The sequence below is a fragment of the Nicotiana tabacum genome, chromosome 24 (genome assembly GCF_000715075.1).
Source record: "Nicotiana tabacum cultivar K326 chromosome 24, ASM71507v2, whole genome shotgun sequence".
Lineage (NCBI taxonomy): Eukaryota > Viridiplantae > Streptophyta > Magnoliopsida > Solanales > Solanaceae > Nicotiana > Nicotiana tabacum.
The window spans coordinates 69,248,860-69,272,765 of NC_134103.1; the positions used below are offsets into that span (position 1 = coordinate 69,248,860).

General features: G+C 38.0%; 2 protein-coding genes across 5 annotated transcripts; one reads left to right on the forward strand and one right to left on the reverse strand.

Moving 5' to 3' along the window:
* The first annotated feature begins 3,563 nt into the window (after positions 1 to 3,563).
* Positions 3,564 to 8,218, forward strand: LOC107797732 (5-methyltetrahydropteroyltriglutamate--homocysteine methyltransferase). Of its 2 annotated transcripts, none has more exons than XM_016620653.2 (11): positions 3,564 to 3,869; positions 4,474 to 4,827; positions 4,932 to 5,019; positions 5,404 to 5,531; positions 5,612 to 6,003; positions 6,093 to 6,256; positions 6,382 to 6,462; positions 6,558 to 6,724; positions 6,793 to 6,898; positions 7,014 to 7,264; positions 7,343 to 8,218. In XM_016620653.2, the coding sequence occupies exons 2-11, from the start codon at positions 4,478 to 4,480 to the stop codon at positions 7,911 to 7,913; spliced, it is 2,298 nt and encodes a 765-aa protein (XP_016476139.1). In that variant the 5' UTR covers positions 3,564 to 3,869; positions 4,474 to 4,477; the 3' UTR covers positions 7,914 to 8,218. The 2 variants fall into 2 exon arrangements, with proteins under 2 accessions (XP_016476139.1, XP_016476141.1); XM_016620655.2 differs by having other exon boundaries at positions 3,792 to 4,022.
* A 704-nt stretch (positions 8,219 to 8,922) lies between these two features.
* LOC107797735 (uncharacterized) lies at positions 8,923 to 23,558 on the reverse strand. Of its 3 annotated transcripts, none has more exons than XM_075247233.1 (12): positions 21,978 to 23,558; positions 19,948 to 20,037; positions 19,633 to 19,869; positions 19,217 to 19,423; positions 19,005 to 19,116; positions 13,906 to 14,037; positions 11,879 to 11,931; positions 11,693 to 11,772; positions 11,509 to 11,588; positions 11,357 to 11,397; positions 10,096 to 10,144; positions 8,923 to 9,265 (listed from the first exon to the last, which is right to left on the reverse strand). In XM_075247233.1, the coding sequence occupies exons 1-12, from the start codon at positions 23,427 to 23,429 to the stop codon at positions 9,261 to 9,263; spliced, it is 2,538 nt and encodes an 845-aa protein (XP_075103334.1). In that variant the 5' UTR covers positions 23,430 to 23,558; the 3' UTR covers positions 8,923 to 9,260. The 3 variants fall into 3 exon arrangements, with proteins under 3 accessions (XP_075103334.1, XP_075103333.1, XP_075103335.1); XM_075247232.1 differs by having other exon boundaries at positions 11,879 to 11,937; XM_075247234.1 differs by lacking the exon at positions 13,906 to 14,037 and having other exon boundaries at positions 11,879 to 11,937.
* Positions 23,559 to 23,906: the final 348 nt, after the last annotated feature.

Here is a 23,906-nt window from a genome sequence, read left to right on the forward strand (position 1 = left end):
ACTTTGAGCACCCCTATTTAAAATGTATCCAGTTTTTAAAAATTATGTAACGTTTAATCAACTTTAAGCACTTAAGACCATTCGCAACTTAACGTAGCATTGATTTTATAATGATTTACAATAAAAACACCGCTTATTAATTAATATGATGCATGTTTGAGTGTTGTGCCGAATGTTTTTCTGTAGGATATGAATAGAGCTTTCATTTGATTCTATCTTGTTTAGGGTTATGCAGCTGCAAACTTGACTTGCAATCTGACTATATGGTTGAAAAGTTAGGCTAGTCATGCAAATTTTTATATTGAAAACAAATGCTCTATAAGTGATACGGAATTATTATTGTGAAATTAGTTTTTTATAATTTTTTTATTTATAGCTACCAAAAATATCTGACTTTGGTAGATGGTGGCAACCACAACTTCAGCACAATGTGATCTCCGCTATTCTTTAGTATGGATCTTGAGAGTGGGGACACATCACCTACTCCCACAACAAACTTTCTTTGAATGCTGCAAAAATTATTTACAAAATAATGAAAGGGTAATTTGGGCAATCAATATGAGATTTGCTTCCCTTTAATATGTAATATGTAAGTTCCCAACCGTAATATGACGAGAAAGTGGCCCATGACGAACTCATCCAGCATTTATATTTAATGATGAATTTAATATTCATATTCTCACCATTAATTTGTTACATTTTTGTAGTTACGTATGAGTTTAATGTTGATTAAAATATTAATCATTATATTTATACTCTATCTGGAAAAATATTAAATTCAGTACAACTTATTAAAACTACAATTAAGGGTTACATGGGTCGGGTTGGTTCAGATTTTCTAATTATCAAACCAAATCAATTGTATCCGGTTATTAAATCTAAATAACAAACCAAACCAATAAAAGTCAGGTTTTTTAATCTTGTTTTTCTCGGGAGTTTTGGGTTTTCGTTTTTTTTTTCTTCATAAAGTCTTCATAGCACAAAACGTAAAATTTGTACTCCAAATATTTCTTTAATCCTAGTAAGACAGAACTATATAAGGTATTTTTCAATAAAATAATATAAATATGAGATGAGTCATGCATTGTACTGAAATATTCAACAATAAAGATAATAAAATCGCATAAAATAAATATTATTAATAAGCCATAATGAAAACAAACATAATTTAAAATTATGACTAATAAGTACTATTATTTACATGACTAACCACTAAAAGAAAAATAAGTTATACATTTTATCTAAACCATGGAAAAACTAAAAAATAGATATCCAACACTATTTTCATGCATAGTACAATTGAATGGATTGTCTTTTATTAGCATTAGTATTGATTTGATTTTGATTTAGGATTTATTTGAGTTACTAACATTTATGAATTATAAAACTTATTGGAGCATCCAAAAATTATAAGCTCAAGCTTGAAATAATACGTTAAAAGATAAAACTGTGAAAAAGTTTAAGAAATATTTATAAACTACACTACCATAAATATTTGTATGTATTAAATATATTTAAAACTTCTACACATATAATGCCGGGTTTGTTTGGTTTCTGTTTGACTTTTTTTAGTTAAAACCAAACCAAATCAAATATGACGGAGTTTTTCTTTCCAACACCAAACCAAATCAAATCAAACCATAGTCGGTTTTTTTTCTCGATTTGACTCATATTATCGGAATGGTGTGATTTGTCGGTTTCATTTGTACAACCCTAACTAGAATACGTCTACGTATACAAGTACTACCGAATACCAGTGTTTGTGGGCATGTCGCTTTTCTAGTTTCTTCACCAACTACAGCACACCAACTTCTTAATCCCACCCACCGTGCAACTTTTTCTTTGGAGTTTTCTGAAAAGGATTATATTTATATTCAGGCTCAGCGCAAAAAGAATGGAGTTTGAGGATTTTCTTTTGGTTAAAGATTTTGAGGATTAAAATTTAAACAATTTTTATACAAAAAATCTATACTTGTTTAATATTTTAGAAAAAAATATATATATTTAAAATTTACTTATGTTGTTACTCTAAATTTAAGAAAATGATATAATTAAAATATTTTTTAAAAGTTGAAAATTTCATAGTAAATAATGTTAATTTCCAAGATTTTATAATATAAAATAGGACCGATCGAGCATCTAAGATAAATAAATAAATAAAAATTATTATAAACTTTACACTAGAATACATTTGTTAAAAATTCTAGTTTGTTTAATTAATGTCGGCTCATTAAGCTTTCATATGGTTCCAGTTGCTAAAATATGCGAAGTTGATAGTGAGTTGAATGGTCTGAAACCAAAGTAGATCCAGCTGACAAAGTAGAAAAGTATAGCTCCCTTTTTTCACCAGATATTTAGAAAAAGGAAAAATATATATTTCAGAAATCAAATGATCTAAACAAAATAGATCTTAAAATGAAAGAAAGGAGGAGATTTATAGAATTACATGTCAGCTGTTTACATTATTAATTTATTCGAAAGTCTTAACAAAAAAGAAAAAAAAAGAAAAATGAAAGAAAGCAGGAACGTTGAAGCATCAGTTATAAGAATCATTTTTGCTACATTGGTAGAATATAGAGTGAGAGTGTAGTGTATTTGCAACATGAATGAATTCCCTTACCTTAGAATGAAAGTAACACAGAATCAGACAGCAGCATTAATTGTTTTGCTCAAATGAAGTAAACCCAATAACTTCCTCAAACCTCAGTTCCTATGCTGGTTATATACTCCGACACCCAAGTCTGATTCTAGCAAGAAAAGTTGATTTTCATTTTGCCCCCTCAGAAACTTGAAAATGCTCTATTTGCCAGTTAAATATTCCAAATTAAGTGTTGTTTTAGCCAAATTGGTCCTTAGGAAATCAATAAGGCATTTTTTGTTTCAAATTTAACCTTACTCCAATAAATGATAAAAAAAAGTTGTAAGAGAGATAAAATGATAATTTGAAGAGATATCAGGATCATTTAGTCAACTAACCTTACGATTAATGCTATTAAATTATTTTTTCTTAATAGATATTCCAAAACATTAAATCACACTTATTTTGAAATTTGAACCGAATGGAGTTTATTCTTTCTTTTTCCAAGGTGGGAATATTATCAATTAAACTTATTCTCATTATTTATAAATTTAATTTGTAATAGTTACGTTTACCATATGAATTATACTTATTATTATTATTTTAAATGATATGTAAATACTAGTACTATATTTATAAATGCATAACTTAAACTAAAACACAAAACTTAGGAGACCCACGTGATTTTCTACAATTGTTGGGTTAGGAGTAAGAACTTAGGTATAACAGCCTCTTTGGCCAAGCTTCACAGCATATTATTTTTTAAAAGTATTTTTTTTCTTAATTTGAGGTATTTGGCCAACCTTTTTTTGAAAAAAATACTTTTTGGTTAGAAACAGAAAAAAGTAGTTTCTCCCCAGAAGCAGAAACAGAAGCAGTTTTGACTTTTCTTCCTACCAAAAATATATATCAATAAAAAAAAAAAAAAAAAAAAAAGAGAAAGCACTTGTAAGTTATTTTTACAGTTCGGGCGAAGAGGCTATAAGTTGCCATTTCCATTTTCAGACGCAAAATCAGTTGCTCGTTTCCATTGTTGTTACTTGTTAGCGCGCCAACAAAGGGTAGAATTACGGAGTATTACCTTTTAGCACTCCATTTTTATTTGCTGTGGTTTTTTTAATTATTTTTTAATTTCCAGATCTACCATTGCCACCAACTCTGAATCTCCCATTTTCTCCTATATAAACACCATACACTTGCCCTCTTCAAACTCGCGTCAGCCCTTTTTCCTCTGCTAATTTTGTGTCGAAGAAACAGTCATCTTTCTTATCACTTCTATCTCTTCCTATAGGTACGCTCTGTCGTTGCTGCCTTTTGTGGGTCTCCCTGTTTTACCTTGTACTATTTCTACTGCTTATCTTCTTTCTGCTTCTCTTTGCCCACGTTCATATACTTCTTTTTTCAAATTACCATATTGGTTTCTTCATTTGATTCAGATCTATTGGTATGATAGAATTCTTGATTCATTTGCATATTGCACGTATACCCAAAATTCTACTATATTTTATCCTCATGCTCACGTTCAGATTTCTTTACGAGTTCAGTTCTTTGTTTTACTTCACATTTATTTAAATCTATTGGTATGAACACATTTGTAGATCTAGTTTAATGTATACATCCTTTTTGGTTGATGCAACTTAGATCTGGAGTTATAGATCTAATCTAATTAATTAGATCGTTCAATTCGTTGAGGATTTTCTTTGCAACTTTTCATTCTTTGCTTGTTTTCTCTTTTACATTTTCTAAGGTTTCATAGACTCTGCTTTGCAACAATTCACCTCGTTGTGCACAATATTTCATATTTAAGAAAAGAATGGATCTTTACTAGTATGTCTTTACTATATCAATGGGTTGTTGTTGAATACTTGTCTGACTGATTGAATTTGGTGAAGCAGAAAAATGGCATCTCACATAGTTGGATATCCTCGTATGGGCCCAAAGAGAGAGCTGAAATTTGCTCTCGAATCTTTCTGGGATGGAAAGAGCAGTGCTGAGGACTTGAAGAAGGTCTCTGCTGATCTCAGGTCATCCATTTGGAAACAGATGGCTGATGCTGGCATTAAGTACATTCCCAGCAACACATTCTCTTACTATGATCAGGTGCTTGACACAACTGCTATGCTTGGTGCCGTCCCATCTAGATACAACTGGACCGGTGGTGAGATCGGATTCGACACTTACTTCTCCATGGCCAGAGGAAATGCATCTGTCCCTGCTATGGAGATGACCAAGTGGTTTGATACCAACTAGTGAGTGACATGAATGTCATTTGAATCAACAATTATTATTATTATTATTATTATTATTATTATTATTATTATTTTGGTTTCTCGCTCATCACTATTTGATCCAGCCACTTCATTGTCCCTGAATTGGGACCTGATGTTAACTTCTCTTATGCTTCTCACAAGGCAGTGGATGAGTACAAAGAGGCTAAGGGGGTATGTGACTTTGTATTAATCTTTACTTTTGATTTCACGAGACATGTCCATTGTCTTAGTTATTTGAAAAGAAGCATTATTAATGTAGTGTCCATAGTGGGCTTCACTTTTAGGGGTAACCTTACAGCAGAAACCTTGTGGTCTGTGATACAAATTGGGTGGTGTGGAGAGAAAGAGAGAATATACATGTACATATTCTTTTCAGTTTTTCTCCTTTCAGTTTGTTCAGAGGCAGGGGTTGGTTCATTATTCCCTATATGTTTATTACAACTATAAATTGTCTTGTTAAATTCACTGTTTGTATGTACCTTTGGTATGTTTTCAATCATGGAATTTAGAGATAGGACTGATGACTGATTGATCTTGATCTTTCTCTTCGCGCAGCTTGGTGTAAATACTGTCCCAGTACTTATTGGTCCAGTCTCATACCTGTTGCTATCTAAACCTGCTAAGGGTGTTGAGAAATCTTTCCCCCTTCTATCACTTCTTGACAAAGTCCTACCAATCTACAAGTAAGAAATACACTCTTTTCTTTGTCTCAGTCATCTGTTTCTGTAGACATTCCCATTTTAACTCAAAAACATCATTGCAGGGAAGTCATTTCCGAGTTGAAGGCTGCTGGTGCTTCCTGGATTCAGTTTGATGAGCCTACCCTTGTGTTGGATCTTGAGGCTCACCAATTGGAAGCATTCACCAAGGCATATGCTGAGCTGGAATCAACTCTATCTGGCCTTGATGTTCTCATCGAGACCTACTTTGCTGATGTTCCTGCCGGCGCATTCAAAACCCTCACTGCTTTGAAGGGAGTTACTGCCTTTGGTTTTGACTTGGTTCGTGGAACTCAGACCCTTGATTTGATCAAGGGTGGCTTCCCCTCGGGAAAGTACTTGTTTGCAGGAGTGGTTGATGGGAGGAACATCTGGGCTAATGATCTTGCTGCATCTCTTGAGCTCTTGAAATCACTTGAGGGCATTGCAGGAAAAGGTATGTAACCCACATCTCCACGCTGCACGACTTATTTTGTTGGCGCTTTGCTGCAGAAGATAATATTTTCTGTGAACATAATAATGCAGACAAGCTTGTAGTCTCTACATCTTGCTCATTGCTCCACACTGCTGTTGATCTCATCAATGAGCCCAAGCTAGATGATGAAATCAAATCATGGTTGGCATTTGCTGCTCAAAAAGTTGTTGAAGTGAATGCTTTGGCCAAGGCATTGGCTGGTGACAAGGATGAGGTATACTTCATTCTTACCTTAAAAGGTCTTCGAGAAGAGTGCCTGCCAAAAAATCAAAGTTTGCGATTTTATCCTTACTAGATTATTCTATCATTCATGACCAAATGTTTTGGTTGTATTTTCAGGCATTCTTCTCCGCTAGCGCTGCTGCTCAAGCTTCCAGAAAGACCTCCCCAAGAGTGACAAATGAAGCTGTTCAAAAGGCTGTAAGTGATGAGCTATTTACAGTTTATTTTTTGTCACGACTTTGTTAGGGAGTATGCTTAACTTACCAGCTTGGGCTTCTTTTTTGTTTTGTCAGGCTGCTGCTCTCAGAGGTTCTGACCACCGCCGTGCAACAAATGTTAGTGCTAGGCTTGATGCCCAACAAAAGAAACTTAACCTCCCGGTTCTCCCGACAACCACCATCGGGTCCTTCCCTCAGACAGTGGAGCTCAGAAGAGTTCGTCGTGAATACAAGGCCAAGAAGTGAGTCTTGTACTAGCTCTTGTCATTGTCAATGTTGTCAAACCTGTATTCTGATGATTTGTTTCTAGGATCTCTGAGGAGGAGTATGTTAAAGCCATCAAGGAGGAAATCAAGAAGGTTGTTGACCTCCAGGAAGAGCTTGACATTGATGTCTTGGTTCATGGAGAGCCCGAGGTAAGGCAACTCACATGCTTGCTAGGGGACTGCTTTTTTCTTGCTTTATGCATATTCTGGGTCTTTGATGTCTTCCAATGCATCTTTAGTCACTTTGGATGTTCAATGCATGCAGAGGAACGATATGGTTGAATACTTTGGGGAGCAACTTTCTGGTTTTGCATTCACTGCTAATGGATGGGTTCAATCTTATGGATCTCGATGTGTGAAGCCACCAATCATCTATGGTGATGTCAGTCGCCCAAAGCCAATGACTGTATTCTGGTCCAGCATAGCTCAGAGCATGACCAAGCGCCCAATGAAGGGAATGCTTACAGGACCAGTTACCATTCTCAATTGGTCATTTGTCAGAAATGACCAGCCAAGGTAATTAATATTTGATCTATGTCCCCCATCTGAAATTGTTTTTACGAGTTGATGTTGACGTGCGTCATCTGTCTCCAGATTTGAGACCTGCTACCAGATTGCTTTGGCCATTAAGGATGAGGTGGAGGATTTGGAGAAGGCAGGCATCACTGTCATCCAAATCGATGAAGCTGCATTGAGAGAGGGGTTGCCTCTTAGGAAGGCTGAGCATGCTTTCTACTTAAACTGGGCCGTTCACTCCTTCAGAATCACCAATGTCGATATCCAGGACACTACCCAGATCCACACTCACATGTGCTACTCCAACTTCAATGACATTATCCACTCCATCATCGACATGGATGCTGATGTGATCACAATTGAGAACTCACGTTCCGATGAGAAGCTCCTCTCAGTTTTCAGGGAGGGAGTGAAGTATGGTGCTGGAATTGGCCCTGGTGTCTACGACATCCACTCTCCAAGAATACCATCAACCGAAGAAATTGCTGATAGAGTGAACAAGATGCTTGCTGTTCTTGACACCAACATCTTGTGGGTCAATCCTGACTGTGGTCTCAAGACCCGCAAGTACACCGAGGTGAAACCAGCACTCCAAGCCATGGTTTCTGCAGCCAAGGCCATCCGCACCCAGCTTGCCAGCGCCAAGTGAGCCAGTTGGAAGAAACAAACCCCTCGGGGCATTACTCATGGTGTTCTTTAACTAGAAAAAGGAAATTTTCTATTGAGTTTTAATAATTGTGCTTGCTATGATGTTATTCTGTAGGTTAGTAGTACTGCCTCCCGGGCATCCTATTCTTCTTTTTTCTGTTTTTCTTAGAGCATTCTCTCTCGGAGGAAATCATATCGGCTCTATTTTGATGATGTTATACTCAAATTTATTTCAAAGGCATCAAGAGGATTCATGTACTTTAAATGAATGAAAACCAAAGAAGTGCCATCCTCCGTTTTCATGTCTGTAGGTGATTGTTTGCAAGTCAGCATCTTCTTCTTTGAGTTCTGCTTTGGCATAATAGGTCTTCATTTCTAAACTTTAACCACTTTGTAGCGTTTGTTTTTTTTCAATTTTCGGTTTGACCTGTTAAAATTAAATAATTGGGATCCTCATCTCCAATTTTTATGACGCTATGTTGTTTGATAAAGCTAAGTGAATCCACGTTCAGTTACTTTAATTAGGTTGAACTATATATATATACATTTTATGGAAGCTGTTTAGTGAATTTAAGACATAGTTAAGAGCAAAATTGGCAAGTTCTCCGGAGGTTGGATAATTCTGAGTAGCTCAGTTGGTTGGCTACCTGAATTGTCACCTTGTTGGTGAGAATTTGATTTCCGACCTTGTAATCTTCCCCCCATCCCATTTTTTTTTTTCCTTCCCCTGACCCCTATAAAAAAATTAGAAAAAATATCCGTTTAGATATTAAGTCGTAGATCACTGATGATACAATGAGGGAAATAGAGTGATTGAAATGCGAAATGATGCTTATTTTCATGGTTAATAGTAGTAGACAATTACTCAACCTAACAACAATAACTATTTTCTGCCTGAATCTTATCACACCCCACCTTACTTAAAGGGTATTTAAGGGTCATGCATTAAGTTCATTACGCCCCAATCCAACTAGTTAAATTTAACTGAATGAATTATTTATACCATTAGATTTATTGTTTCGAAAATTCATGTCATTTAATAAACTTTGGCAGATGACAGAATTTCACTACATTGATGAATTGTAAAACGGACCCTATTGGCCTAAATTTTCAGACTACAGGAAGGGCCGAAGGCAGGGGGAAAGGAGGGTCTTAGCCATATGAAATGTCAAAACCCCCTCAACATTACTCAACTAGAAAACATTAGTATGAGCTTGCATATAATTTAACGAGATCATTCATGCGTTAGCTTTACATTTCAAAACTCCCAAGTAGGATTTCAAACTTGTCAGTGTATAACATCTCTTGCTAGAAACATCAGTTCAGCAGCATTGCCAACATCACTCCTTCAATCTGTAGAAACCAATGAAGAATAACAATAAGATCACGTACAACATAAAATGTTGCAATAAGATCAAATGTGAATTCTAATCAACACACAGTTAAATTTCAGTTCGTCTGTTGACTACTAATCTAATGTTGGAATAGAAATGCAAAAAACTGAACCCTGAGGAATTCCAAGACATTGGAAACCAACATGTTTTTTTACAGGGAACTACTAAACGACTAACAAGGGACTCATCTGACACTGTTTACAAAGGTCCAAAAGAAGCTATACCAGAAGCTGTAGGTACGGCAATATGGAACTAATACAGCGTGCACAGAAAACCAAGATGACCATAGAGAACTCTTAATCTTCAAATAATTTTCAAAAGGACGATGAAAACCAGAGCAATAAACTGCTGACCCCCACCCCCACCCCCCACCACAAAAAAATATGATTAAGATTTCGACAAATAGTGAATCAAGATAGCCTTATGGGCATCACCATGTGACATTGTGGGTTAAGATCAGATGTAAGGAAAGGGTTCATTTGGACACACTCAAATGTAACCACCCAACCAACCAAACTAAAGTTAAAAAAAGAAAAAAAAAAAAAAAAAAGGAAAAAAAAAAGAAGCAAGACAAGCAGGAAAAGAAACCAACATTTGAGACCCTTTGCTTATGACTACATTAGTCAAGACACAGCATCTGAGTATTAGGAACACCTCATTTGCAAGATCACTAGCAAGGAGAGAAGGAAGGGTTTCAAAGCATAAATCAAGCGAAAAAGACGCAATCAGCCAAGCTAATTTAAAAAAGCATTCTAAAGGCCAATAAGATACCAGAAGAAGTTTACTCACATCTACGATATATGCTACTATGTCCACCATAAGGGCCGCGCTCGTGAGACTGCAAGCCAAACAGAAATAACGATCAGAAACTCTATTCTGAGCTACAGCTCAGAAAATGTCAGTCTCTAACATTTTGATCTTCCTTTAATGTTGAAAAGAAAAAGAAATGTCTATAATAATTAAACTTAAAAAGGAGAAAAACAACAAGGCTGGAAGGTCTTGATTAAATAATTTGATAAGAATGTATACAAAGGTATACTTTATCAATTACATTTAGAAACTTTTGTTCTTTAGCAACAGAGCTCAATGGCTAGAGCTTTTCATCCTTCCCGAAATAGAATGAAGAAATTTTGAACTTCTTTAGACACATGCAAGATTCAACACTCAACAGGTATCATCAACACCTACGGACTAAGGAGGAAATCTCCTTAGCTTAAGAACTTTTTCCAGGAAAATAATCATCATAATCAGGTTGTATAAAGTATAAACCACTTCAAGTCATTTTGCAAAAGTGAACTTGCTAATCAGGAATATGAAAAAATCCTAGGTCATTGGACATTGAACAGAATGGAGTTAAAAGGTTTGGAGTTGGTCCATTTACATGCCATTTCTTTCTTTTTCCTTTTCTGGAGGGCTTAAATATGGCCTACTGTTCATACTTTCATAAAAAGAAGATGCATCCCCCACAATTGCAAGTGTATTCTACACAAGATTTGCTTTCGCAACAGTGAGGTATACTACTATCCACATGCAGAATCAAGCAACAAATCTTTTAAAAAAGGTGCAGTTTGCAGGCAATTAAATTGAAAAATATGCAATATACAACAATTAGCATAAATTGGAGCGCTATTCGATTCGAACTATAGAGAAAGGCCCAATTATACCAAGGATCAGATAGGCAACGGAGTTTCAGTTTAAAAAAAAGGATAAAATCTCAATAGAACGAGGTTCAGTTCAGTTCAAATCGGGTGCTCAAGATGATGAATGCCACAAGAGAGATAGAAGAAAGAAGATCTGTCTCGATTCTATCTCTATCTTTCGACAGCTCATCTCTATAATAGAGATAATAATGGGCGGAGAATCCTTGTGTATTCTACTGGTATAGAATCTCTGTGGAAGGCAGGAAGCACAAGTTTGTAAGAGTGTCAGGTGTATATACTATATAATAGAAATGGAATGGGAAATAGCTGGGAACTCCAATGAACAACTGAAAGCTTGCCATGCAAAACTGTGAACAGTAACAACGACCACAGATCATTCATTTCTATACCTGAAAAGAACTCGGAAAGCTTCCGACTCCATAAACTGAACCTGACAAGACACAATAAGGAGACAACTTAAACACTAACACATACTCAGAAGAGCAAAAACTATTGAGTCAAAAATTAAGTCAAGAACCAAGTAATTGCAGTATTAACCCACCTGGTGACTGGCCACTGCCTATCTGGCGATAATAGGCAAAAGATGGTGTAGCAAGAGGTCCACGGCTATGTGATAACATACTGAATGAAAGAAAGCACATAGTCATAAATTACTGAGGTAAAGTATCTGCAAGACACTATCCTAGTTTAAAAAGACGTCCACCAGCAAAGATAATGGTATGAACCTTTGGCTAGCAGTTGGAAAAGAGCTTTCTAACCGCAGTCGAGAAACTCCAACGGAATCTATACGATGTGGATTATCTACCTGCATAGGCAGAAAGAGGGTGCCTCAAAGATAAGTCTAGGTGTAGACGAGAAGCTAGGAACATAAAATGAAAAAGCAGCATAAATACAACCAATTTGCAACTTACTACAGCTGAAAGTGGCCGCTTGCTTCGAGATAACAAATACTGATGGTCAATGCCTGAGCCTTCTCGGGCAAGGACAACAAAAGACAAACATCAATTATATTCAACAGGAAAAGGGGGGAGGGGATTCAAAGGGCAGGGATCTGGGAATGTTTGCAATCAATAAACATTAAACATAACACACATCCTCTAAAAGAAGAAACATCAGAATTATAAAAAGATAAATACATCCTCTATTTTTTTTTTCCTTTACAAGGTAACAGCACGCCCAAACTCCCCTACCCATGACTGCACAACAATCTTTTAATAGTTTGTTCCCTTGATGACTCGAACTCCCGACCTCTAGGTTGAAAGTGGACTGCTCTTTTTTTATTTGCACCGGGTGTCCGAGTCTCTTCGAGCCCTGACTAATCCCGGGGTGCACAGGCCCTCGACAAGGAGTTTCCCGCAAGTGCACCACGGTTAATTCAGGTTTTACCCACTCCGATGGCCCTCAGAAATTGTTTGCACCCAGTGGGTTTCGAACTTGAGACCTTGAAAGGGAGCAAACCCCAAGGCTCAAGTCAATTGCCACCAGGCCAACCCCTGAGGGTTGAAAGTGGACTGCTCTTGCCACTGGAGCATGCCCACTTGTCTAAATTCTTCATCTTGTTACTTAATATTTATCTGGATTCTCCTTCACCCTCGCCCATTCATCTTTCCGTTTGTCTCAAGCATAGGAAAAAAGTACCAATAATTGCAGAGCGCATTGTGCTATGAGATTAACATAGGAAGTCTAGTCCAGCCAATTGTCCGGATCGAGAAGATTAAGACTGTCCAAGCACCAGGTTGGGGCTAAGCTTTCTATTATTTTCAATATACATGTTATTTACCTTTTTTTTTTAAAACACAGATGAAAGAAATCTAATCCCGGCACCAATAAAAGACCGAGATAAAAGGACACTTTGTTACCAATACAAGCATTAGAAGCGCAATCACGATTGTCATTTTCTACCTAATATCCAATCCCGGCACCAATAAAAGACCGAGATAAAAGGACACTTTGTTACCAATACAAGCATTAGAAGCGCAATCACGATTGCCATTTTCTACCTAATACTATCAGTTACCATTTTGTTTTCATCATTCATCATTGTCAGGTTCTCAAGAGTTCACATATATTGACTAAACTTGCCCCCCCCCCCCCTCTTCTTTCCTTGCTTTCTCCAGCTCGTTCCTCATGGCAATCATGATAGAAGTCAAACTCTCCCACCAGACATTATCGTGCTACTTGCTTCATTTGATCTGGTGTGAAGGCAGCAGCTAGACTATTTTAATTTCAGGTGATAAAATCTCTGCAGACCATCCCTAAAGCCTGACAAGGCACCAATCTTGTCCCGTGCATCTGTAGCACTTATACCTCTCACAAACATGGATTCATATGCCTATGTCCCTCTACTAGGCACTAGATGGTACTTCCAACATCCTGCTTTCTTTCTTGCTTGCTTTAATGTTTTCTTTGAAAATAAAAACAGGGCTCCAAAGTCTTCCTTTTAACACCCAAGGGTGTAGCCTAATGGTAAGCGAGTGAAACCATGAGAGATCAGTGCTCAAATTCCAGCAGAGACAAAAAAAGTTATGCTATTTCCCTAGGGGCCTCTATTTAGGAGCAACGCCTGGTTCATTAGATGTCTTGGCACTAAGGTATAACATGGTCCCTTGCAGATGACATTCCGGATTTCATGCCCTTCGAACCATATTAAACACAAGGAGTTGAATAAAACGGAATAAACAACACATAGTGCATCTGCATTAAGTTCTATTCACATAGGCATTGTGTTACCCTAACACGCCATTCTACTCTAAGTAACTATCTACTTAATTATCAAAATGCCAATGAGTTTTGGGAGGATATTATAGAAAAACAAGTACATTACACAAGCAGAACATTTGAAATGGAAAGCTAAGTCAACCAATTATGTCTAATGACGTGAGGAAAAGAAAAAATTGTAGAATTGAAAAGTAAAATATTAAATCTGAATGGATCTGACCAGCTGGCTCTTGTTGTCTCAAGAGGTGCAGAAGTTCATTGGTTGCAGAAGATCCTCTATCGACTCTATGATCCTCAGTATATCTTCTCATGTAATTTACCTTTTTGCTGGGTTCATTCCGATTTAATATTGCTATAACCGCAAGAAAGAAATTAATCATTAGAGACAAGAACTCACTGCTGCTATCAAGTGACAATTGTTTAACTCCATAGATGTTGTGAAGTGTACATTGGGCCTAACTCAACCCCAAAAACTAGCTCATGAGGTGAGGATTGCCAAAATCGTACGAGGAGATCACAACCCATTCCCTCAACTAATGTGGGACTTAACTCCACTCCTTTACCCGAACAACATGTCCCAACATTGAGAAACACAACATCAGGGATCAGTGGGTCTAGCTCTAATATCATGTTAAGAAATGAACATTGGGTTTAATTCAACTTATGAGCTAACTTTTGGATTTGAGTTAGTTCATTTCTTCACAATGTTAAACGTATTCTCTGTTTCATTTTACGTGATGGTGTGTGAGTTAGGACCGGGCATATATCGAGTAAAACCGATAGCCCGAACCGAAAAAATCCTATTGGATTATCGGTATCAGGTTATTGGTTTAACGATTCGGTAACGGTTTAGTGTTATTTTACTATTGGGTTATCGGTTCGGGTCTCGGTTTGCCCAATTTTTTAACGGTTTAACCGATAACCCAATAAACTTTATAAAAATACGATTTTACCCTTAGGTATATAAATTTTCTAATTCTCCCCAATTTTCTATCTACTTCTAACCCTTCCAAATTTGTCATTCAACACACAAGGAAACAATGTTGGAAGGTTTACTATATTCTTTGAGAGGGTTACAACAATCGAGAAAGTTTATCATATTTTTTATACAATACACATTATCTTTCATTACTTCTTCTAATAGAATCGAGATTGAGTTATCTTATCGGGTAAACCGATAACAATTGATAATCGATTAACCGATAACCGAAAACCAATATCTTATCGGTTTAGCATATTTATAAACCGATAACATTCACAACCAAACCGAACCGACCGATGCCCACCCCTAGTCTGAGTGCACATGGATTTTAAGTAAGATGCCAATTTGACTTTTATAATATATGTTATGTTCTTTATATCTCGTCTAGCAGAAACTAATCGAGCTCCGTTTTATCTCCCAGAAGCGGAAGCTTAATCAGTTGCAGGCTATAATGTAGAATAGTGAATGGAAGAGAATATTAAAGTAGTGGTTGAAAAGAGGCAACCATCACATTAAAGTTAAAGTGTGAATATGTTAATGAACTTAGAATCTTAAAAGTTGTGAAAGTTGCAGAGAAATGGAATGGTGTCAAACATTTTGGAGCGTCCTAAAATGAAAAGAGTGTCGGATCATTTTGGTTCCTGTAATTGTAGAGCGAACTAAGTTTTTTCTATATACATATTTCTGCACAATCTTAGTGTTGTTATTATGAAGAATATGATCTTTACTTGTATAAAAAATATGCACCTTGTAAATGAAAAGGTTTAGAATGCCAGTAATTATTTAGGTAGGAGAATGAGCTAGGTATGTTCCTTATCTGGCTTGTACATCATCGAAATTCCAACATACTTGAGAGGATAATCAAGCAATTCATTCCCCAAAGATCTCTTTGATCAATATTCTTTACAGAAATAAGGGTCATCAAGGTTTTAAGTCAAAAAGCACACAGATAATCACATCAAACTGTCATGGGACATTCCATGGGTTCTAGGGGGAGACTTTAACACTATTAGATTCCCGGAGGAGAGATTAGGGTGTAGTGTGATTTCGAGGGCCATGGAGGAGTTTTCTGACTTCATATCACTTTCTCATTGACCTTACTCTGTCAGGGGAAAGGTTTACTTGGGCCAGGGCGGAGGATTCCAACTCATGGTCTAGACTTGATAGATTCCTGACATCTCCCTCATGAGATGAGCTGGTGCCGAATGTGCTACAGATTCTTTTACCTAGGTTGACTTCAGATCATTTGTCTATTTTGCTAAATGGATGCAGAGGGAGGGGGGTGCGTGCTCCCTTGCGATTCGAAAACATGTGGTTGAAAGTGACAGGATTCGGTGACAAGGTGAAAGAATGGTGGACAAGCTACGGGGTATCAGGGACACCTTCATACTGTCTTTTGAAGAAACTCGAATTGCTCAAGGGAGATATTATTAGGTGGAATAAGAAGGTTTTTGGGAGGGTAGAGGTTAAAATGAGGGAGCTTATGCATGAATTGGGGGATCTAGAGAGAGGGGAAGGGGCGAGGGAGTTAGATGAATCTGAGAAAGAGAGATTGGGGGAGGTTAAGAGGGAAATAGTCGAGTTAGCAATAGCTCAGGAGACTAGTTGGCGGCAAAAATCGAGGGCGCTGTGGTTAAAGGAAAGGGATTCGAATACCAAATATTTCCATAGGGTGGCGGTCGCAAATCGAAGGAGAAACTTCATAGAGTCCTTAGTTGTGGATGGGGTGAGGATTGAGGGAGAGGAGGAGGTAAAAGGGGCGATAGCGGGGTTTTATGAGAACTTATATAAAGAGGAAGTTAGTTGGAGGCCGACTTTGGGGGGAATAGAGTTCAACCATATAGGGAAGGGAGACAGCGAGTGGCTAAAAAGGGTTTTCGAGGAGGAGGAGGTGCACGAGGCTGTGTCGAGTTGTGCTGGTGATAAGGCCCCCGGGCCTGATGGTTTCTCCTTGACTTTCTTTCAGCTCTTTTGGGACACCATCAAGGAGGAGTTGATGGAAGCCATTGAATACTTCCATGCGAATGGTGTTTTCGAGAGAAGTATCAATGCTTCCTTTATTACTACTGTGCCTAAGAAAGAAGGTGTATCTTGTATCAGAGACTGCAAGCCTATTAGCCTCATGGGGAGCATTTACAAGATTATTTCTAAAGTGCTTTCCAACAGACTTAAGAAGGTTCTTGACATGACTGTTTCGTCCTCCCAGAATGCGTTTGTGGAAGGTAGGCAGATCTTGGATGCTGCCTTGGTGGCAAATGAACTTGTAGACTCCAGAAGGAAAAATAGAGAACCCGACTTACTATGCAAGTTGGACCTTGAGAAGGCTTTCGACCATGTCAATTGGGAGTTCCTGGACTTCATTATGATGCGGATGGGGTTTGGGGAAAGATGGAGGGGATGGATCAAGTTCTGCATTTCCTCAGTCAGATTCTCTGTCCTGGTTAATGGTAGCCCGTGTGGTTTCTTTGGCAGCTCCAGGGGTCTCAGGCAAGGTGACCCCCCCTATCCCCCATGTTATTCATTCTAGTGATGGATGCTCTGAGCAAAATGATGGATCGTGCGGCGGGCGGAGGTTTCTTGAGAGGTTTCTCAGCTCCGATTGGGGTGCTCAGTGCCCGAAGAATCTCACATTTGCTTTGCTTTTTGCGGATGACACACTGGTTTTCTGTGATGCCGATATGGATCAGTTGACCTACCTGAAGCAGGTCCTGCAGTGGTTTCAGTTAGTATCAGGACTCAAAATCAACATCGGCAAGTGTGAGATTTTCCCGGTAGGTGAGGTTACTAATATTGATGCCTTGTCTGGTGTTCTCAGATGCAAGGTGGGCTCCCTTCCCACTACTTACCTGGGCCTCCCTTTGGGCGCTTCATATAAGGATACTACGGTTTGGAATCCAGTGATCGAGCGGGTTGAAAAAAGATTAGCAGGGTGGCAGAAACGGTATTTGTCAAAAAGAGGTAAGGAAGTGCTTATCAAAAGCACTTTATCGAGTATGCTCACCTATTACTTATCCATGTTCCAAGCACCGGTGAGCATCACAGAAAAACTGGAGCGACTTCAAAGGAACTTTCTGTGGGATGTGGCGGATGGAACTAGAAAGTTTCATCTAGTGAATTGGCAGACAGTCACTTCCCCAAATAAGTGGGGTGGACTTGAAGTGAAAGATCTTAGGGTATTTAACAAAGCTTTAATGGGAAAGTGGTTGTGTAGATTGGGGGTAGAAGAGCATGCTCTATGGAGGAAGGTCATAGTAGAAAAGTACGATTCAACAGGAGGGGGTTAGAGGACCAAGGCGATCACAACACCTTTCGGGTGTGGCATGTGGAGGAGCATCATAAAGAATTAGGAAGCATTCAGTGGCAACATCACTTACAGGTTGGGAGATGGAAGGAGAATCAACTTTTGGAATCATAGGTGGTGTGGAGAGGATACTCTGAGGGTCTCCTTCCCCCACGTCTTCAGAGTTTCAAACCAGAAGGAACTGATGGTCCAACAGATTCGCAAGGAGCATGAAGAGGGGGTAGTATGGGACCTCTCATTCAAGAGGAACATGCAAGATTGGGAGATTGCGGAGCTCCAAGATTTGTTGGCACTGCTATACGGGCAAGACAAGCTCCAGCCATCCTGCAACTCTTGGAGATGGGGCTTGCGTGGCGATGGTTTGTTCACCGTAAAGTCCTTTTACCAGAGTATGTTGGTGAGAGAGGAGACCATTTTTCCATACTCCTCGATCTGGATTCCTAGGGCGCCCACGAAGGTGTGCTTTTTTGCATGGCTAGCGGCAAGGGGAGTGATCTTGACTGCTGAAAATCTCCGAAAGAGGGGAATTACACTTGTTAGTTGGTGCTACATGTGTAAAAGCTCAGGGGAAGAAGTTGATCACCTTATGTTGCATTGCCATGTGTCCTCTGCTTTGTGGAGGGCAATCCTGAATCTTTTTGGTGTTCAATAGGTGATGCCAAGCACTGTAAAGGAAATGTTATATAGCTGGGGCGGTTTTCGTAGAAGAAGAAAGCAAAAGGCGTGGAAGTTCGCCCCGTTAGCTCTCATGTGGGTAGTATGGGGGGAGAGAAATAGGAGAGCTTTTGAGGAGATTGAGTCTCCTTTTTCACATTTTAAGAATAGTCTTTTATCTTTGATCGCTTTTTGGTGCACTCATTTAGCCCCTACTTGTATAGAAGATTGGGCGTTTTTTGTAGAGAATCATGTTCTGATGTAAATTCTCTACGTCTTTGGTATACTTCGTGTATACGGGAGTTCTCTCCCTTTTGATTAATACAATTTGCCTTATCAAAAAAAATCAGATTGATAAACATAAGGGTTTCAAGACACTCACATGGGTCCTGTATTTTCTTCTCCTCACGAGGTTTCCTTTTAGTAGGAACAGTTGCACGTTTAGTTTGCTTGCTCTTAGGGACGGGTTTTGCAAGAGATACCTTCAAGTTTACCTAAAAATTTTAATCAACATTAAAATAATCATGAGCAAAGCAATTTTCTCAATAACTTAGCAGCAGATTACTCTAACACTGAAACCTTGGATCCACTTACGTTGAATGGTTCGTGACTGAATGTCTCAATGCACGCTAGAGCAGACTCACGGCTTATATAATTGACGAAGGCAAAATCTTTTCTTCTTGAGGAAGCAAGATCTTTTGCAAGAACAACACTCTCAATTTCACCAAATTTGCCAAAGTAGTCCCGCACTTTCTCTTCATTCCATGTGGAAGGTAAATATTCAGCATAAACTGATTTAACCTTGACAAAGGCAAAACACTTTCAATTTAAGTATTTTAATCAAATTAAAAAGTGCATTTTAGATAGAGATAGTTAATCTGCTAGGAAAGGGAAAGATACAGAGCAAAATAGAACAAATTGAGGCTTCTCTCTGACACCACTTGGCATTTATTTCAGGTAAACAAGTTGATAAGAATCAATATATTAATTCCTAAAGTTTCCAAACTGACCTTTAGCATTTCTTCTTCATTTGGCTCAACTAAAGGCTGCGCCCATGCAACTTTTACATTCATGTGTTTCCCAAAAACATCCTTCTTCTGGAGCTTATTGAAAGCAATCTTAGCTTCTTTATTTGTTTCAAGTTCAACAAATGCAAACCCTCGATTCTGCTCAATGTTATTAGGATTAGCCATAACTGTAACCTTATCGATATTTTCAATTCCAGCCTTCTTCAGTAGATCAATTACCTGTCAAGAGATAAACTCTTTAGAAGTCACTTTAACCCAGAGGAATTACAATGATCAGCAGCAAACAGTAGAGCTTACGTCTTCAGTCTTCCATTTCCTGTCAATATTGCCTAGGTATATTGTGTCATTACCCTCAACAAGGGATACACCACATTGCTTTCCAGATATCTAGGTTTCAAGATCAAACAAATATGTTAGTCCATTGCACACAGCAGCTTAGGCCTTAGTGCAGAAACTGCAAATATTTCTCAACAGGACTGCACAAGTAAACTTAGCTAAAAGATATTATTCTCTATGCCGTAATTTTGGGTGGAAACTGAAAATTGCATGAACCGAGAATCACAAGAATCGACATCCACACAGTATGACTTTACCTCAAACCATAGTACTTATGACTAGTACAATTACACAAAGCAAATCTTAAGAATTGGTAGCCACATCCACTCATCAACCAGAAAAAGGGTATCTGTAACCAATATCCATTTAAAGCATGGTATCCAAAAATAAGCTTTAACTGAACCACTTTCCAAAATGTAGCACCTATCTCTAACCTGTATTAGGGTACACAAATTTACTAGATAAGCTTCCAGCAATCTATTTTTTGGGATAAATACAGATAAGCTTCCAGCATATAAATCTTAAATCATCTAGATTCCTGTAGATAAACTTATATCATACCATCACACTCTAAAGAGAACAAAATAATAAATGTTTGAAAATCACACCAGTGTAGCAAAACTGGTACGATCGGCGATCGCATAGAGAGAACAGAGAATGAACTCCCAAATTGACATTATTTAAAGCATTATACTGAATATTATCGAAATCATTGGTGCTACAGTGCTATTTCTGACCAGTAGTAACATTAGGTGGGATGTATGATATGACAAAAATCTGACCATAGTATTCTGCCAAAACAAAACAACAGCATGCAGCTAAGAAACAAAGTCATGTGCTTGCATTGTAAATCGATCAAACTAAAAGAAAATCCTTAGTCCATAACTACCATTAGCCACAATTGAAAAGTAAGCTAAATATTCCATATTTTAATGTTGATCTTTATCAGAGGATCCAGATCAACTTGATAGATATAATAGATCATAAGATCGTCAAATTCATCAGAGCCCTATTGACGTTTTCAACAAGTTCCCTTTATATACAAGCATGGCCCACCAATAGTGACATTACTATTAAATCGCTCCAAGTCCTTCCAGGAAAAAAAGGCAACTATTGCTGCTTGGAAATAAAGTTTTTGTAGGTTAAAGTTGCTCTGCTGTCAGCTTTCTCCCAAAAAAAAAAAGTTGTTGTGCTAAGATCCTTATCTAAAAGCCTACACAATTCGAGATAAGACATTGTTACTTATTCATTTTAGTTTTGCAAGACACCCTCTAAATTGCTGCCTATTTTTTTTACCTAAAACACAAAGAATTTTGGGGATGATTGATGGTACAACAAAAATCCGAAACTTTGCCTATCATGTTGAATAGTATGAGGCGCCTCATATAAAATACTTAGCTATTAGATTGTAGCCACTTTTATCTATTCATTTGAGGCTTATGACAAAGGATACTTCAAACCACGAGAATTAGCTTTGTTATCAAACTGCAAAATGAGAAATGTTTGAAAATATGAGAGGGTAAGTCTGAACAGTTGAAACCTGAAAGGCTAGAAGGCAGTCTCTATAATTAATCTTTTTGGAAAAATCAAACTGATTTTGTAAAATGGTTTGGATATAACAGCTAATCATTCTTTTGATAACCTATAACAGCTAATTGTTTATGAGAGTGAATTAGTGAAAGAGGGAACACCAAAAGACTCTACTCTCTTCATAAAGGATGACAGTAAAATCACATGCTTTCATTTTAAAATTTCTTTGCTATTACATAACATTATGAGAAGCCGAATTTATTAAGAATTAGTTTAATTAATAAGCTTGAAACTTTTGTAGGATCTAGGAAATTGATAGTTAGGTCAAAAAATCCATACGAATCCTGTCACACACTAGATTTAATAGCTTTATGTGTAGACAAAACAGCCACAAACGCACTACTTAAACAAAGTTTTGCTCTAATTAGAAGACTACGCATAGTAATTCCAAACGGCATTACCTCAACTTTGGAATATCTTTCTACAGCCTTCTTCGCATCAGCCGCGGAAGCAAACCGCACGAACGCAAACCCCTTGTTCTTCCCTGTTTCACGATTTGTCACCACTATTACATCCACAACCTCACCAACTTCCTCAAAGATTCTCCTAATATCACCCTCCTTTGTCTCCTTGTCTAATCCTCCAATGAAAATCTCTGTCCTCCGCCTCTTCTTCCGCTCTAATGCCTCCAATTCCCCACTCATTACTATTCCTTGGTTCAACCTCAGACTAGTATCTGCAGCTTCCATTGTTTTATCCCTGCTCTGACTGTTTTCTTCCAAATTTTGATCCTTACATGAGTCCAAATTATCACTAGTAGAAACATTAAGATTACCTGTTTCTGAATCAAGAAGTGCAGCTTGAGAAACAGTATCAGCAGTCTCAACAAAAGCAGTGTCTTTACATTCCAAAACTGGAGGCTCTAATGTATTTTGGGTTGCACTCACATTAGTAGCTTTCTCAACTTCCATAGGATGTAGATTGTATTTCATTGACTGCTCAGCTTCAGCTGAAACAGCCTTACAAGACTCTAGATTTTCAGTTTCTGGAGGACTACACTTAGCTACTGAATCCAAAACAGTTTCTGCGTCCCCACTTTTGACCGAAGATTTAAGTTTGGGGACTTTCTTCTTGACAATCTTCTTGACAATCTTTTTAACTGGACGAAGGTTACCTTTTTCTGAATTAAGAACTACGTTTCCTGTCTCAAGAGAACCTATATTATCCTTTGCATCCGAAATGGGAAGCTCTAATTCATGTTTAGATACACTAACGTCACAATCCTTCATTCCATCGTTTCCTAAGATATCTTCAGCCGCAACGATAGTACCTTTCTCAGCTTCTACTGGATAAAGATCGCCTTTTTTTGGGTCGCCAACCTCACCAACTGTAGCAGCAGTAGTAGGCTCTAAATTTTCAGTTTCTGATTCAATAATGCCTGGAGAGGTGGCCAATGAATCCGAAACAGCTTCTCTGTCACCATTTTCCCCGCCTTTGACTGATTCCTCGTTCTTCGATTTGGGGACTTTTCTCTTAACAATCTTCTTGACAATCCTTACAGTCTTTTTCACCACTTTTTTCTTACCAACTCCTACTTTCTGCTCCCCAGCAGCTTCAATTTCCACTTTGTTATCCTCCGGCGAGCTCAACATGGTTTCCTCGGTGGTTTCCCCAATATTCATAACCGTGTTTGTTGTTTCAGGAACTTGGGAGATCACGGATTGCTCGCTGATGCCTTTAGAATTGGTAGAGTTGGGAGACAATTCATCGGATGTAGTTGTGATGACGTCAGCGGCATCGGACGGTGAGGGATTAGGGGAACCGGTGGATTTGGTTACTTTGGGAATGGATTTCCTGGCAGTCATTATGGTTTTGCGGCGGCGCCGCGGCACCGACGCAGCTTTCGGCGGCATTGAGCGGCCGGGGAAAAGACAAGTCACTTCTTGTTATTTGCAAGTCGAAAAGGTCGTCTGAAGAAGAAACTGGAAATCTAAAAAAGGAGCTAACTATTTCCCTGCCAAAGTTGAGGAATAAATTGGCAAATAGGCCACTTTTAAATGGCCTCTCGCAATTAAACTTTTAACTGATTGTCGTGCCGGTAAATATACTTTCAAAATTGATATATGAACACTTAAACTTGAGCATAGGTGAACTAATAAATACCTTCGACCTATGACTCAATCTACGTGGCATCAGTTATTCCTAGTCAGTTGTTGTGCGTGTAAGACACGCCTGGCAGAAGCGTGATTGAGGTATTTTTACTGCCCAACGGTAATAAAACACAAGGGGCCATCTATTTAAAGGGCCTCTTCTTCCTCAATGTTTAACAACCTCCATTATTGACGCCTAACAAGCTCTGCAGCACTTCTTTTTTTCAAATTTTTTACAGA

Bases quoted from the DNA above. Each gene is read 5' to 3' on its own strand.
- LOC107797732 (XM_016620653.2), top strand. From the start codon at position 4,478: ATGGCATCTCACATAGTTGGATATCCTCGTATGGGCCCAAAGAGAGAG. The intron at 4,828-4,931 runs GTGAGTGACATG...TATTTGATCCAG, and splicing joins AAGTGGTTTGATACCAACTA to CCACTTCATTGTCCCTGAAT. The intron at 5,020-5,403 runs GTATGTGACTTT...CTCTTCGCGCAG, and splicing joins AGTACAAAGAGGCTAAGGGG to CTTGGTGTAAATACTGTCCC.
- LOC107797735 (XM_075247232.1), bottom strand. From the start codon at position 23,429: ATGCCGCCGAAAGCTGCGTCGGTGCCGCGGCGCCGCCGCAAAACCATA. The intron at 11,938-13,905 runs GTCAGATCCATT...TTGCCCGAGAAG, and splicing joins GAGACAACAAGAGCCAGCTG to GCTCAGGCATTGACCATCAG. The intron at 10,145-11,356 runs GTATAGAAATGA...TTTGGCTTGCAG, and splicing joins GCTTTCCGAGTTCTTTTCAG to TCTCACGAGCGCGGCCCTTA.